Source organism: Monodon monoceros, unplaced genomic scaffold (genome assembly GCF_005190385.1).
Source record: "Monodon monoceros isolate NGI ecotype Baffin Bay Population unplaced genomic scaffold, NGI_Narwhal_1 Super_Scaffold_13, whole genome shotgun sequence".
Taxonomy (NCBI): domain Eukaryota; kingdom Metazoa; phylum Chordata; class Mammalia; order Artiodactyla; family Monodontidae; genus Monodon; species Monodon monoceros.
The window spans coordinates 25,123,503-25,140,685 of NW_021703769.1; the positions used below are offsets into that span (position 1 = coordinate 25,123,503).

The following is a 17,183-nucleotide window of genomic DNA, read 5'->3' on the forward strand; positions in this document are numbered from 1 at the left end:
TGAGAAATCTTACTTCCCCACCTCTTTCCTCCTGCTTTCCTTACCCTGGAGGAAGTATGAACTTAGTGAATTAATTCATCTTTATCCTAGTGCTACATTCAGTATACTGTCATTTAAACCACCCTTCCTGGGACTTCCTTGGTGGTCCAGTGGTTAAGAATCTGCCATCCAATGCAGGGGACATGGGTTCAATCCCTGGTTAGGGAACTAATATCCCACATGCAGCGGGGCAACTAAGCCCACGCGCCGCAACTACTGAGCCCATGCACTCTAGAGCCTGTGCACCACAACTAGAGAGAAGCCTGCACGCAGCAACGAAAGATCCTGTGTGCTGCAACTAAGACCTGACGCAGCCAAATAAATAAATAAAAATCCATCCTAAAAACTAATAAATGTCCCTTAAAGGAAAACCCTAATAATTAAAAACAAATAAATAAATAAACCACTCTTCCTGTCTAAAAGCTTTCAGCAGCTACCTTAATGTTAAGAACTCTGGCTCTGCAGTCACAAAAGATCTAGATTTTAATCTGGGCTTGGTCATTTATTAGCTCTATGACATCTGAGTCAATTTCCTAATCTATAAAATTTGTAAAATAAGGATATATAATCTAACTAAAAGAGCGAAGGATTAAAAGGCAAAAGGTGAGTATAAGCTTGGCATGGTATCTGTCCCAAAATAAACATTCAATATTAGTTATTATTACTATTATTATTAGGCAGGAGCTATCCTCATTTACAGATTAAACAAACAACTGAGTCTCAGAGGTTGAATAACTTCCCAGTAGAACGGGGCCTCAAACTCAAAGTCTGCCTCCAAATTCTGCTTTTTCCATTATGCCAAACAACCTACCTCATGTACATCCCTGCCTTTTTAAACAGGCTACTAACTGCAATTTAACTAGTCTTGATTGTGTGGTCACAGATTATGGGTGTTTTTAATCTTATTCCATTTTTTTTCATATCCAATAGTTTGGGAGGAAAATGACTGAATACATCAATGTGGCATAGCAGGTAATGACCACAGGAAAGGATGAGACCCTGTCTCTCATTGGGGGTAGTATCCTTACCTGGGGTAGCCTCTCTCCTCTCCAAGTGCATTTGTTGCTTTAAATCTGCTATGAGTTGGGCTCGGTTAAGTACCCTGAGACTCGTGACAGTACCTCTAAGCCTGAGGAACAAAGTAAAGACACACTTTCCAAACCTAGAAGGAGCAATCATGCACGTAGAGAGAACCACCTTTAGAATAGCAATCTTCAATCAAGGGACACAGCTAGTCAGAGACAACATCCATAGGAAGGGAGCAGGGTAATTCAATTCCATAACCTCAGGTGGGAAGGAAACTAGTTGATGTAGTCTAAGTAAGTCAGCTTCCCAGGGTGGGAAAGGACGGAGAGTAGACCTAGAGGAACAAATAGAAGGCATCTAATTCAACCTCAGAGAGGTCTTTCTGGTGCACTTTCTCATCTCTTCTTTCATTCTAATGGGTAAGTGACAGATAAAGAGAGAGTTACTGAACATGACAGTTCTCACCCCTTTTGAATAGTGATGCTTATCTACCGTAAAATATTTGTGAGCTTTTCATTAATGAGTATGGTCACTTATCATTCCACTTGTAACTGTTCAGAATTCTTTGTAGGTTCAAGGATTTACATACCTTTCTCCACATTTATGGACTTCGCACTTACCTTGCTAGACAAAATAAAATCACAAAAATGCAGATACTATTATAACCCTCAAGGAGCTTATATTTAGGGGTTTACATTCTTAGATAACTTAAGAAGGCAGAATGAGTGCCACCAGAGACGAAAGAGCTGTTGTGCTTTGAAAATGAAAAGTTCTAGAACAGGCTTCCTTGCCGTCACAACCGCTAGGCACAACTCCAGCCCGAAATCACTTCTCTATTAACAAGGTATACAAGCTTCAGTCAGGTTCCCTGCAGGTCCAGATCTGGAGAACTACCACCAAGCCCTCAACAGCCTCCCAGTTTCCACTCTATACCCTCAGCCAATAAGGTTCAAGCCTCATCCTTCTGGAAAAATCCCTTCTCCTTCTTAGGCCTGGTTCAAATGTCACCTCCTTACCTGAACCTTACTTGGACCCTTGAAGAACATTTAGTTGTGCCTACTCTACATTCCCAAAAGCCTTTGAGAACTTAAAGCACTTTATCATTACCCATGTACTTGTGCAGGACTCCTACTAAATTGTGAGATTCCAAGTCGTCTTTGTATCCTCAGCCACTAACAGCACCCAAACTAGTGTGTCAAGCCCAGTGTAAGTACTTTACATACATTAAGATATACATTATACCAATATGTACATATTATCAATCTTCACAATAAAACTGCAAATGAGATGATAGGAACTCTCATCATTTCGATTTTACAGATGAGGAAAATAAAGTGCACAGAAAGGATAGGCAGTGCTGAAGGTCTCAAAGCTAGTAAGGATTGGACCCCAAGATTTCAACCTAGGCACAACTCCAGAACTGAATTTCAACAGACATCATGGGTTGAGGGGAAGGTCCGACTACAAGATCAACGGTCTCCACCATAGGGGGCATTGCTACCATTCACACACTTGGGTGTGGAAAGACAATACTGTAACTTCTACTTATATTTGTTTTAGCTCATCCTTTTGTAAAATGTCTATTTTTGCACGTTATAAAATATACATAATACAGTCTACACTGTAATTTAAAACAAACATTCACATAAATATGTGTGCATACTCAACCATATTTACTGATATAAAGAACACTAAAAACATCTGAGGCCCTACTCTAGACTATCTCCCCAAGGGACTCTGAGCTCCTGCATTCTCTCTACCTAGTTTCAGTTAAAAACATCAGCCAATCAAGACTATAGGTAAGCTTCTAGAGGCAAGAGTCTGCTCTTACTCATCTATGGAAGCCCTACATCAGCACAGGGCCTGGTGCTTAGCAGATGGTCAATGTTGAATCTAACTGTATCATGAGAACGTCATTTTTAAAAATTCTCTCAACATTTTAATGCAACTTACCATTACTTCCAAATTAAAAGAAAAAGCATACTAAGTACATTGCTTAGGAATATAATAAAGAATTCTCTTAGGAACACTATAAATAAACAAATAAACAAACCTTAGTTACATAACAGAACCAAAAAATTGGACTTTAGGGTTTATTTTAAACTGAAAACTGCATAAAAGAGATTTAGGCATAAAAAATTTAACTTCAGATAAAAGGTCCTTTCAGTATACAGATAGTGTACCTTTGTCAGACCTAAGGGTCACCTCTGTCTGCCTCTCTTTAGTTATAAGCTCCAAGAGGAATGGATCAAACCATTAAAAACAGCAACTGCAAACTTGACCATGAAGAAGCATTAGCTGGGTGCACCTACTTTGCATTTCTTCAATCCAACATTTAAGGGCCATCAAACAAAGAAGAGAGGCTGTGTAAAGCCTCCCCTTTATGTGTGGAAGCTCCTGTTCCTCAGTTTCATCCTCTGCAAAATGGGCATACGCAAATACTTAACTCTTAATTACATTACCAGAGTTAAATGAGAGAAAACATGCAAAATGGTTTTATCTGTTTCCTCATTTAAGGTCTCTCTCCCCTCCCCCCAACTAAACTCAAAGCTTGAGTTTGGTCTATCTAGTTTGATGCTATATTCCCAGGGCCAAAATGGTACTTTTTACTTAATAGATGATTTAATAAATATTAAATGAATAGAATGCAAAATGCCTGCTGCTCAAAAAATATTGGTTATTATGACTATTGTAACAAGAAACAATTAAAATTTTATTGTTATTATTAAGAGACCCACCCCCCCTCCAAGGATCTCACAATTCTAGGCGAACAGTAGATAAATGCTGAAAAGGAGAAATGGGGGTAAGAAAAACAATTGGATCATAAAGCAGGACTAATCTAAGACAAAATTAAAATCTCGAACACACACACAACCAGAGCCCAATTTCGAGCTTTTTCGAGTGAGGTTCACCCTGGTTAAGGTTTATCAGCGACTACAATAATGACAGTTTTCACGCTTGTGTATGTGCCAGAGTCCGTGTCAAGCCTCCTAACGGGCCTCACAAAACCCAGAACCAGGGTGGGGAGGGGTTGGAGATGCTCTTCACACCCTCATTTTGCAGAAGAGGTAACTGAGGCTCGGGGAGACCCAAGGTCACAGCCTGTAAGTAGAAGAGCCGGACTGTGAACCAAGGCAGTCAGACCCCTGAGCCTGCACTCAACAGGCCCCTCAAAGGGGCCATCCTCGCCTCCTCCACCATCCGCCACACATCCGTCGAAATTGGGCGTGTGGAATATTTCTCCAGGGCCGGACTTAGTGGCCCCGACACAGGGAGAACAAAACAATTCTTGTCCGCGGGCAAGTTAGATGGACACCGGCCCGGCCGGGGCTCCGAGGCCGCGGTCCCGACAGACTCGCGCACGCCATGAGCTCCGAGCCCTCGAGCGCTGCAGGAAGAGCTCTGGCGGCCGCAGGAGCCCGGGAAGGCCCGGCCTACCGCGTGACCTTGGATCCGCCGCCCTCCTTGGGGCCTCAGTTTACCACCCTGGCCTCGTGCCGGGTGCCTCTCGGGAGCTCGCGCCTGTGGAGCCGCAGGCCTTTACACGCCCCCCTCTGCCGCCCGCCTTCCCGCCCCGCTTACGCTGGAAGGCGGCCGCTCCGGGGACGCCCACCATCGCCAAGCGCCGCCGCCCCGCACCTCCTCCTCCACCCGCGGCCCGGGTCCCTCGCGGGCGCCGCTGCGGGAACCTGTAGCAGCCAAGCTCGCCGACCCCAACGCCGCCGCTGCTGCCGCCGCCGTCACCACCGCCGCCGTTAGGCCGCGCGCCGCCCCGCCCCCAGTTGGCCCCGCCCCTCCCGCTGGGCACGCCCCCGCCGCGCGCTCTCGCCCTCCAGACAAACGCACGCGGAAGCCCGGCCCCAAGATCGGTTCCCACTAAACCCCGCCCCCTGACCTGCCCCGCCCCTTCCGCGCGAACCTACTCCCCTATCCCCGCGCATCCTGCTTCTCAGTCCTGCTCCTCTGCGTCACGCGCACCCATCACGTGCACGGCCCACTCTTCATACACAGGGATTCCAACTGTGGCCAGGGCAGCTGCCTGGGCCCAGAGGTCCTAGGGGGCGGGGCCTAGCGGGCAGGGCACAATGCTCTACCGGAGTCGTCCAGGTTAAGATCTGGTCGCCTTTGCGCGTTTCTTCGGGCAAGTCACTTCCCCTTTCTGGCCTACAGTTTTCCAAATGTCTAAAATGTCATGCTCATAATATTAATAACTGTTAGCTGTAATTATTATTATTGAGCTAATTTTATACACTCCATCCAGTTAATCCTCACAATGAGGGTGAGAAATATTATTCTCCCTTTTCTACACATGCGGAAAGGGCTTTCCCACCAACCACATTGCCCACTGGTTACTGTTAGCAAATAGCAGAGGTGGGATTGGAAGCTAGGAACTTCTGACTTCAGACCCAGTACTTTGAGCTACTCTGAACTATCCTGCCTCCCAAAGTCTCAAAAACAGGCATGAAAATTAAAACAAGAACTTAAAATTTCTAAACTCTTCTATATACAAAGATACCATAAAGGTTTTTTAATAAGATTGACACTAGCTGTAGGGTTTTTTTAATATTTTAATTAATTAATTAATTTTGGCTGCGTTGGGTTTTCGTTGCTGCACGGGGGCTTTCTCTAGTTGTATGGAGCGAGGGCTACTCTTCATTGCGGTGCGCGGGCTTCTAGTTGCGGTGGCTTCTCTTGTTGCGGAGCATGGACTCTAGGTGCGTGGGCTTCAATAGTTGTGGCATGCGAGCTCAGTAGTTGTAGTTTGTGGACTCTAGAGGACAGGCTCAGTAGTTGTGGCGCAGGGGCTTAGTTGCTCCGCGGCATGTGGGATCTTCCCGGACCAGGAACCAGAGCTTGAACCCATGTCCCCTGCATTGGCAGGCAGATTCTTAACCACTGCGCCACTTGGGAAGTCCCAAAGTTTTTTTTTGTTTTTGTTTTTGTTTTTGTTTTTGCGGTACGCGGGCCTCTCACTGTTGTGGCCTCTCCCGTTGCGGAGCATAGGCTCCGGACGCGCAGGCTCAGCGGCCATGGCTCACGGGCCTAGCCGCTCCGCAGCATGTGGGATCTTCCCGGACCTGGGCACGAACCCGTGTCCGCTGCATCGGCAGGCGGACTCTCAACTACTGCGCCACCAGGGAAGCCCCCAAAGTTTTTTTTTCAACTTTGTCTTTTCTAAGCAAAAGAGTGGGATAAAATAGTTGCAACATATTTAACAAAAAATCAGTATTCAAAATAAATGAAGAACTCTGTAAAACCAAAAGAAAAATAAGATAATTTAATAGAAAAACGGACAAAGAGAATGAATAGACAATACACAGAAAATCTGAATAGCTAATAAACATTTTTAAAAGATGCTCAGGGGCTTCCCTGCTGGCGCAGTGGTTGAGAATCCACCTGCCAATTCAGGGGACACTGGTTCGATCACTGGTCCGGGAAGATCCCACATGCCGCAACTAAGCCCGTGCGCCACAACTACTGAGCCTGCGTGCCGCAACTACTGAAGCCCTCGCGTCTAGAGCCTGTGCTCCACAACAAGAGAAGCCACCGCAATGAGAAGCCCGCGCACTGCAACGAAGAGTAACCCTGGCTCATTGCAACTAGAGAAAGCCTGGGCGAAGCAACGAAGACTCAGCGCAGCCAAAAAAAAACCTTATGTTTAAGTACTTCCTTAATTAGGCCATGGCCTACGGGATCTTAGTTCCCTGACCAGGGATCAAACCCGTGCCCCCTGCAGGGGAAGAATGGAGTCTTAACCACTGGACTGCCAGGGAAGTCCCCTTTTCTTTGGGAGGGCTGGGGGGGATTTCTTTAAAGCCTAATATATGAACATCTAAATTAACTAATTTTATTAATTAAAAAAAAAAAACTTATGTTCACACAAAAACCTGTACATGGCTGTTTATAGCAACTTTATTCAAAATTACCAAAAACTGGGGCTTCCCTGGTGGCTCAGTGGTTGAGAGTCCGCCTGCCGATATGCAGGGGACACGGACGGGTTCATGCCCCGGTCCGGGAGGATCCCACATACCGCAAAGCCGCTGGGCCCGTGGGCCATGGCCGCTGAGCCTGCGCTTCCGGAGCCTGTGCTCCGCGGCAGGAGGGGCCCCAGCGGTGAGAGGCCCGCGTACTGCAAAAAAAAAAAAATTACCAAAAACTGGAAATAATCTAAATGTCCCTCATCTAGTGAATGGATAAACAAACTGTGGTACATTCATCATACAAACATTATTCAGCAATAAAAGGGGACACATTTCTGACAGGCACAACAAAGCAAATGATTTTCAAAGAAGCCAGACCCAAAAGGCTACATATTCTTTTATCTTCTTTATAGAATATTTTTTAATGCAAATTACAGGAACAGAAAACAGATCAGTGGTTGCCAGATCTTATGGTGGGGTAAATGATGAATTTAAAAGAGCAGGGGGAAATTCTAGAGTTGATGAAACTGTTTTACATCTTCATTATCATGATAGTTACATGATTGTATGCATTTGTCAAAACTCACAGAACTGCACATTTAAAAAAATGAAAGTTATTTTATGTAATTTTTAAAAGTGAATTTAAGTGAAAAAATTGAAGCATAAGGTACATATATAGCAAAATGCACAAATCTCAAGCATATAGCTTGATGACTTGTTTCAGGCGTAACACCCTGTAACTACCACTCATATCAAGATAAAGCCAATTTTCTACCACCCTAGAAGGCTCTGTAATGTCCGTTTTCAATTAATACTCCACCCAGAGGTCACCACTATTCTGACTTCTATCACTATAGCTCTATAATTGTTTTTTGTTTAACAACTTTATTGAGGTATGATTCATATACCATACATTCACCCATTTAAAGTGTACAGTTCAAAACGTATGGACACCAAGGAGGGAAAGTGGCGGGGGGGGGGGGGGGGGTTGTGGGATGAACTGGGCGATTGGGATTGACATATATACACTAATATGTATAAAATAGATAACTAATAAGAACCCGCTGTATAAAATAATAAATTAAATAAAATTCAAATATTCAAAATAAATAAATAAAATAAAGTGTACAGTTCAGTAGTTTTAGTATATTCACAGAGTTGTGCAACCATCACCAGAACCTGACTTTAGAACATTTTCATAATCCCAAAGAAAACCCCCCATACTTAATAGCAGTCACTCCCCATCCTGCACTCTCCAGCGCTCATGATTGCTCTTTTAAAAATCAACTTTCTGGGAATTCCCTGGCAATCCAGTGGTTAGGACTCTGTGCTTCCATTGCAGGAGGCACAGGCTTAAACCCTGGTCGGGAAACTAAGATCCCGCATGCCACACAGCACAGCCAAAAAAAAAAATCAACTTTCTGAGTCGTACTAGAGGTACAATGAACCACATCAATTTCTTTTATCACCCCTTTATGATTCCTCCTGTTCCTTTGCAATCCATCTTTCCATCTGCACCTGGGTCCAGGGAACCGTTGGTCTGCTTTCTGTCATCATGCATTAGTTTACATTTTCTAGAATTGCATGTCAATGGACTCATGCAGTATGTACTCTCCTGCCTGGCTTCTTTCACTCAGCATTATGATTTCAAGATTCATCTATGTTGCATCTATTAGTAGTTTGCCTTCCTTTTTATTGCCAGGCATTCCATTGTTTGAGATATACTACATTCTACTGTTTTTGAAAACAAAACTTTCTTACTGAAGACCTGGGCAGGTCTGGCTTCAAACATATAGATTTCTTAAGTTTGTTGGGTTTTCAGATATAGAGATAGTAAATCAGTCTCCACAAGTTCACCACCTTTTCTATTTCTTTATCATTCTTGCTTAGTTCACGGTGGAGTGTGTATGTGTGTTGAGGTGGGGAAGAGAGGCCCTCTCGGAAAAGATCAGAGCCACCAAGCATCAGCATCCTTCAGTTACCTAAGACCTACAGGGTCAAGGACACTAACATTTAAGAGGCGGAGACGGGGCCAGGTGCCTTAGGCACTGAATTTGAGCTCAGTTTGCAGCAGCTCCATTTTCCAGCCAAGAGAACTGAGGCTCAGAGACGTTAAGAGACTTACCATAATGTTTGCCTGAGTCAGAAACCTAGTTTCAAGTGACTGAATTGAATTCTGGTGTTCTTATCACAACTTTCTAAAGGATTCATAGACTCAGTAGACCTAAGGCAATTGCTGGGGGCCCTGGCTGTTTCTTGTCCAAACCAAGTGGGTTGTTTTTCTTTAACTAGTGACAAGGAGGATGAAGATGGGTGGCAGGGAGAAGTGCTCGCTGCCTGCCATCTGCCCTGGCCATGCCCTTCCTCTAATGTAGGATAAACACAAGGCCTGGCCAGATGACAGTCAGTGAGGGGAAGCGATTTAAAGGTATATGATCCTTGTTGGGTAAACAGGAGCCTGAAATGGTCATGGCACTTTAGAAAGCCTGCCTGTGCACCAGAGAAATATTTGGCATGGCTGGGACTTTTCTAGTAAGCAGGGCTTTTTCTCCATAGGAGGCTGAAGAGCCCAAGAGCTCCCAGAAGGAGAGATGAACAAGTCGAGTTATATTATTTAAAATTCATTACTGTTTATGATTGAGAGGATTGTGAGGAAACTCATGGTGAGGAATTTGTATACTACATAACAAGATCAGGAAGAAAAGGAAAACCACTCAGTTCCTTTTTTTTTTCTTTAAATTTATTTATTGATAGACCTAGAGTCTGTCATACAGAGTGAAGTAAGTCAGAAAGAGAAAGACAAATACTGTATGCTAACACATATATATGGAATTTAAGAAAAAAAAATGTCATGAAGAACCTAGGGGTAAGACAGGAATAAAGACACAGACCTACTAGAGAACGGACTTGAGGATATGGGGAGGGGGAAGGGTGAGCTGTGACAAAGCGAGAGAGAGGCATGGACATATATACACTACCAAACGTAAGGTAGATAGCTAGTGGGAAGCAGCTGCATAGCACAGGGAGATCAGCTTGGTGCTTTGTGACCGCCTGGAGGGGTGGGATAGGGAGGGTGGGAGGGAGGGAGACGCAAGAGGGAAGAGATATGGGAACATATGTATATGTATAACTGATTCACTTTGTTATAAAGCAGAAACTAACACACCACTGTAAAGCAATTATACTCCAATAAAGATGTAAAAAAAAATTATTTATTTATTTATATTTTTGGCTGCGCACGGGCTTTCTCTAGTTATAGTGAGCGGGGGTTACTCCTCGTTTCGGTGCACGGGCTTCTCATTGCGGTGGCTTCTCTTGTTGTGGAACGCGGGCTCTAGGCACGCGGGCTTCAGTAGTTGTGGCACACAGGCCCAGTAGTTGTGGCTTCACGGGCTCTAGAGCGCAGGCTCAGTAGTTGTAGCGCACAGGCTTAGTTGCTCAGCGGCATGTGGGATCTTTCCAGACCAGGGCTCGAACCTGTGTCCTCTGCATTGGCAGGCGGATTCTTAACCACTGTGCCACCAGGGAAGTCCCACCACTCAGTTCTTAACACTGAGAAATAAATTGTTCTCACCATTTCACTGCATATCCTTCTCAACTTTTTTCTATTCATGGGTATATTTACATAATTGAGACCATACTGTTAATACATTTCTGTATCCAGCCTTTTTACACTATTATTTTTTCTATCAGTATTTTTTCATGTCACTAAAAATTATTCATAAACATCACTTTAATGGTGTCATTATACTTTTGGTAGAATCTAATGTGAATTGTCATTAGGGCTGCTTCTTTCTTTTTACTTTTTCTATTACAAATTATGCCTTATTGAACACCACTGTGCATTAGTCTTTCCTCTTTTCTGATTCTTTTTTGTTTGTTTGTTTGTTTATTTGCGGTACGCGCCTCTCACTGTTGTGGCCTTTCCCGTTGCGGAGCACAGGCTCTGGACGTGCAGGCTCAGTGGCCATGGCCCACAGGCCCAGCCACTCCACGGCATGTGGGATCTTCCCGGACCGGGGCACGAACCCGTGTCCCCTGCATCGGCAGGCAGACTCTCAACCACTGCGCCACCAGGGAAGCCCCTCTGATTCTTAAAGTAGGTTTTTCAGAGTGGAATTATTGGATCAAATAATAGCAACATTTTCAGTTTTACCAAATCATTTTTTCCACCAGTAGTGGTTGAGCATGCTCATCTCCTAACAATGGGTATTACAATTATTTTACAACATTTCCAAATTTGTAGATGAAAATACGGTAGATTGCTAATGGCCAATATCCCTCCCTGATGGGTAAGTAAATTTACGAGACTCAGAAGTGCCCAACAGGAGAAGTGAATGCCACCCCAAAGCAGTGCACTTCATGCCCTGCAGGCCATGAGACAGAGGCTTGCTGCTCTCAACTCCCACAACAAACCACCGTCCCATTGACTTCACTAGTAAATACCCCTGAGTCCACACCTTCCTCCTCATACTCACTTCCCTGTCCAAGGTGAGGTTCTCATCACCTCTTTATTTATTTTGGTCTCTTCTTAGACATTTTATTATGAAATATGTCATAAGTGCAAAAATGCACAGTGCATATTGCTACGTTCTCCTAATTAGTTTCCCTGCCTCTAAGTTCTTCCTTCACTAGCTGTCCTTTGAGTCAGAAGATCTGACCACAGGTTACCTCTTATTTAGTTTCCCTGCCCACTCTCTAACATCCTTCATATCCTCACTGGTTCCTCACTGCCTTACAGAAACTATTCAAACTCATCATGGTATTCAAGACCGTGCACATTCTAAACTTGCCTGCCATGCCTTCCCCTCCAGCCACACAGAAATACTTTATAAGATCTGCCTTGAGTGCTTCCTATGTACCAGGTACTAGTGCAAAGCTCAAAGCATAACTACCAGGGACTTCCCTGGTGGTGCAGTGGATAAGACTCCATGCTCCCAACGCAGGGGGCCCTGGTTCCATGCCAGTTCAGGGAACTAGATCCCACATGCATGCCGCAACTAAGAGCTCTCATGCCCCAACTAAGGAGCCCACATGCTGCAACTAAGGAGCCTGCCTGCCGCAACTAAGACCCAGTACAACCAAATAAATAAATAAATATTATTTTAAAAAGCATAGCTAACAGTCCTGCTAGGTTGAATGCTATCACATTATCCCTTTTAACAGATGAGAACACTGAGGTTCAACAGGGTTGAGTGATTTGTTCCTGTACACAGCCTGGGAGTCACTGATTCCAGAACCCCTGTTTTTATCTCAGGTCGCCACACTTGGTCTTCTCCAGACAACACTCTGTCCTCCAGGCTTTTGGCCAAATTGATCCCTGGGACTTCTTTAGGCCTAGAGATGAATAAGCCTCAAAGTCCTGTCTAACTGTTGTCATGTTTCTCTACTTCCATTTCTCCAGGTACCCTGGTCCCTCCAGACAATACAGGTCTGTGTACTGAATACAGACCCCATAAGATCCCCTGGAGCACAGTTTTAAACCCTCCATACAGGCTGTGAGTTCTTTAGGGACAGGGATCTTTTCTTGTTTATGGCTGGTCTTTGGCCCCAGGAGAGTGATAAGAAAATGCCTCTCAGGAGAGTTCAGCCAGGCCCAGACAGAACTGTCCTCCTTTTCGGCATGTGCTGGTCTACTTGCTCACTTAGTAGTGCGACAAACATTTGATAGCATAGATGGTGGACTAGGGTACAGATTGTGCCACTGCCTACCTAAAACCCTCATGAATTCTAGTGATGGAAGTCTAAGTGGTACAACCACTCAGGAAAATAGTACCTGCTAAAGCTAAACGTATGCCTGTTCAATGACCCAGCATTCCCACACCTAGGTAGATACTGGAGAGGAATGCTAACGTGCATGCATGAAAAGCCATGTACACAGTTGTTTATAGGAGCATTATTACAAAAGCCCAAACCAGTAAGTTCTCAAGTGTCTGTCAACAGAAGGATAAGTTGTGATATGTTCACACAATGGAATACTACATAGCAAGGACAATGAATAAAATATTGCTATAAAGACAACACAGATGAATCTCACTTAATGTTAAGTGAAAGGGACTTCCCTGGTGGCGCAGTGGTTAAGAATCCACCTGACAATGCAGGAGACACGGGTTCGAGCCTTGGTCTGCGAAGATCCTACATGCCACAGAGTGACTAAGCCTGAGTGCCACAACTACTGAGCCTGTGCTCTAGAGCCCACAAGCCACAACTACTGAGCCCACGTGCCACAACTACTGAAACCCACACGCCTAGAGCCCATGCTCTGCAATGAGGAGCCCGCGCACCGCAATGAAGAGTAGTCCCCACTCTCAGCAACTAGAGGAAGCGTGAGCACAACGAAGACCCAACTCAGCCAAAAAAAAAAAAAAAATGTGGAGCGAAAGAAGCCAGACACAAAAGAGTATATACTGTGTGATTCCATTTATACATAAAATCCCAAGAATAAGTAAAACTTATCTATGCTGTTAGAAGTCAGGAGAGTGGTGACCCATGGGGTGGGGGAAGGGCAGTGACTGGGCTGGCACTCCAGGTGGGCTTCTGGGGGTGGTGATATTCTGATTCTCAATCTGGGTGCTCACAGTCACGTGGGTGTGCTCAGCTTGAGAAAATTCACCTTTATGATTTATTTGTGCTCTATATGTTCTTCCTCAATTAAAAATTAAAAACAAAAATTAAAAACAAACACTTCTCTGGTGGTCCAGTGGTTAAGACTCTGCGCTTCCACTGCAGGGGGCATGAGTTCAATCCTTGGTCTAGTCAGGGAACTAAGATCCCACATGCCACATGCAGTGTGGCCAAAAAAAAAAAAATTAAAACAAACATCTCCAAGACTCATCGATGTGCTTAAAATAAAATTCAAACTTCCAACCAGACCTGTAAAGTCCTATATCATGTGGCCCCCTCCCTCTCACTGCTTCTCTACTCTTTCAGCTGGTTGGGGGTGGGGTGAGTGACCTGAGTTGGGAGGGCTGGCCTGCTGCTTGGAGACCCTGGGAAGGGATGTCCAGCCTGAGGCAAGGGAACGCAAATAAAATGTTTCAAGTATGCCCTAGAGGGCTCTGATTTGCTTTTTTTTTCCCCTTTAAACAATTGGCCACTAGCCATACTAAAAGTGAAGAGAAATCTAGAGATTTAGAGCCTCCTCTGAGAATGTGTAAAAGATTTGTCTATTGAAAGCTGCCCACTCACAGAGCAGAGGATCTCAGACATCCTGCCTAGGCACCGGAATCCCCTGGGGCACTCAGAATTTAGTATCCTGTTGGCGGAGGTAGGGAGAGATAAATTGGGAGTTTGGGATTAACAGATACACACTACCACATATAAAATAGATAAACAAAAAGGATTTACTGTATAGCACTGGGAACTATATTCAATATCTTGTAATAAAATGCAATGGAAAAGAATTGGAAAAAAGGATATAGATATATACATATATATGTATAACCAAATCACTTTGCTGTACACCTGAAACTAACACAATATTGTAAATCAACTATTCTTATTTTTTTGGCCGCTCTGCATGGCTTGCAGGATCTCAGCTCCCCGACCAGGGATTGAACCTGGGCCATGGCAGTGAAAGCCTGGAGTCCTAACCACTAGACCACCAGGCAAACCCCCTCAACTTTTTTTTGGTTGTGTTGGATCTTCGCTGCTGCACACGGGCTTTCTCTCATTGCGGCGAGCAGGGGCTACTCTTCGTTGTGGTGTGCAGGCTTCTCATTGTGGTGGCTTCTCTTGTTGCGGAGCATGGGCTCTAGGCTCGCGGGCTTCAGTAATTGTGGCTCACGGGCTTTAGAGCGCAGGCTCAGTAGTTGTGACGCTTGGGCTTAGCTGCTCTGAGGCATGTGGGATCTTTCCAGACCAGGGCTCTAACCTGTGTCCCCTGCATTGGCAGGCGGATTCTTAACCATTGCACCACCAGGGAAGTCCCTCCTTCAACTATTGTTCAGGAAAACAAACAAACAAACTTGATCTCTTACAGCTCCCTGTCAATTCTGATTGTAGGTTGGGGAGTGGTGCAAGAGACACACTTTTAGACTGTTACTGATTTGGGGCAAGTCATTCCCTCTGAGCCTCATTTTCCCATCTGCAAAGTCAGAGCTAACAGTATCCACCTTAAGGGCTATGGCTCTTAGATGAGGTAACCATATTATAGGTGCTTAGCATGGTTCCTAGCACAGAGCCTTTGCTCCCTTCTTTCCTTCACTGAACACCTACTATGCACCAAGCACTGTCCTGAGCACTGGGGATACAGCAGTGAAGAAGACAGACAAAATTCCTGCCCCATGAAGCTGCCATTCTTATGAGGGGATGCTGACAATGGCTGGACAGTGAGCAAGTAAATAAATAATTACCATGATAGGTACTCTAAGAAGAAGAAAAGAAGTCAAAGGTGGGGTCGGGGGGAGGTGTGTGGTAGTGTGAGTGCTGTTATATAGAAGGTAACAAAGAAAGTGTTCTTCAAATAGGGTATTTACATTCATTTATATTCCTGAGACCTGAGAAGGTAAGAGAGCTTCCAGAAGCTCCTGGTGGAGGGTAGCAGGAGCAAAGGCCCTGAGGGAGGAGTGTGCATGGCACAGAAGAGACATTAGTATACGGCTGGGCAAGCGGACTAGGGCCAGACAAATGGGCCCCCAGTAGGCCACAGTAAGGAATTAGACTTTGTTTTGAGTGAATTTCAGAGCCACTAGACAGTTTTGTACAGACAAATGATTTGATCTTCATGCCTCTGAGGTGATGGGTATACTGGGGAAAGCAAAGGTAGAAGGCCACCACACGGAGACAGCGGTGGCTCAGACCAGGGTGCTGCCAAGCGGTGGGGATGGTGAGAAGGGGTTGGATTCAAGGTATATTTTGAAGGTAGAGCCAACAGGATTTGCTGACAGCTCCTTTGTAGGGCACAGGAAAGAAAAGGGTCAAGGTTGATTTGAAGGTTTGGGGGTTGGACAGCTGGAAGGATGGGGCAGCCATCCCCTAAGATGGAGACAGCTGTGGGATGAACAGACACATCCTGGAGACAAAAGTGAGTTCTGGTTTAGGGATGTTAATTTGGGGATGCCAATAGACAGTTACATGGAGATATACATTTCTTGCTATGGTTGTTAGTTAAACTCCAGGGGTGACATGGGACCACAGCGGGTGCACCTAGTTTGAAATAGTCTGAAAGTGACCTATTTATGCCATTCAGTCTCTGATACAGCTGAGCCTTGGCATTGAGAATTTGCTAATCTTCCCCTCCCCCCGCACTCCGGGCCTCCCATCTGTCGCACCTTCCCCAGGTGTCAGCTGTGCTGGAAACTGCACATCCGAGACTCAGATGTGTTGTGTGACCTTAAACTGCCTCTGGGAGATGGTGAGGACAGAAACTCCCTGTGCCTCCCCTCCCTCATTCACATCCGGGCCCATGAACGCTCCTGCTGGTGGCTGGGACAGAGCTGGGTGCAGCTGTTTGCTTTACCACACAGACAATTTGTGCCCACCCTCTTGGTGCTCCAGGGCACAGCACCACACCTGTTCTCCACCCTCTAGCCCAGGTGCAGAGAACAAAAGAACACCCATTCACCAAGGTCATTACCTTGATGGGGAGGGGAGAAGGGCTGCAGAAGGGAGAGCCCTACCCGGGAAAGGGAGAAAAGCTCAGGCGAATTAGAGGGTTTGAATCAGCACAGTCTAATACAACTTCCTTCACTAATGGGGATGTTTGATATCTGTGCTGCTCAGGACAACAGCCACCAGAACATGTGGCTAGTGAGACCGAGGAACTAAAGTTCCCATTTAATTTAATTATAATTAATTTTAAATAGCCACGCACGACTAGTGGCTACCTTATGGGACAGCACAGGTTTAACAGTTGGCTCTGGAGGACATGAGGATGCTACCCTGTTTAAGTAATAAGAAGCTGTCATCTGTTGAGCACATACTGTGTGCCAGGTACACAGCATGCGTGCCCTTATTTACTCCCCAAAACCACTCAGTAGGAAAGATGTTATTGTACCCATTTTACAGATGTGGAAACGAAGGATCTGAGTGGCCAAAGTCCCAGAATGAGGAAGTGCTGAAGGCTAAAAGGGAACACCCAAAGTCACCTTTCAAAACCCCTCGCAAACAAAATAAACCCGAGAACCCTGCTGGCCTTGCAGCCGTCTAGCCTCTGCAAATGAATGGGGTGTGCAAATTGCTAAAGGAATGCAAATC

General features: G+C 45.1%; 1 protein-coding gene across 3 annotated transcripts in view; it reads right to left on the reverse strand.

Moving 5' to 3' along the window:
* Window positions 1-4,803, reverse strand: part of CBFA2T2 (CBFA2/RUNX1 partner transcriptional co-repressor 2) — a 176,408-nt gene extending 171,605 nt beyond the window's left edge. For all 3 annotated transcript variants that reach the window (XM_029220066.1, XM_029220065.1, XM_029220067.1), the window contains exon 1: window positions 4,648-4,803. In XM_029220066.1, coding sequence (XP_029075899.1) covers window positions 4,648-4,681 — 34 coding nt within the window. In that variant the 5' untranslated portion in view covers window positions 4,682-4,803. The remainder of the gene's footprint in view (window positions 1-4,647) is intronic.
* Window positions 4,804-17,183: the final 12,380 nt, after the last annotated feature.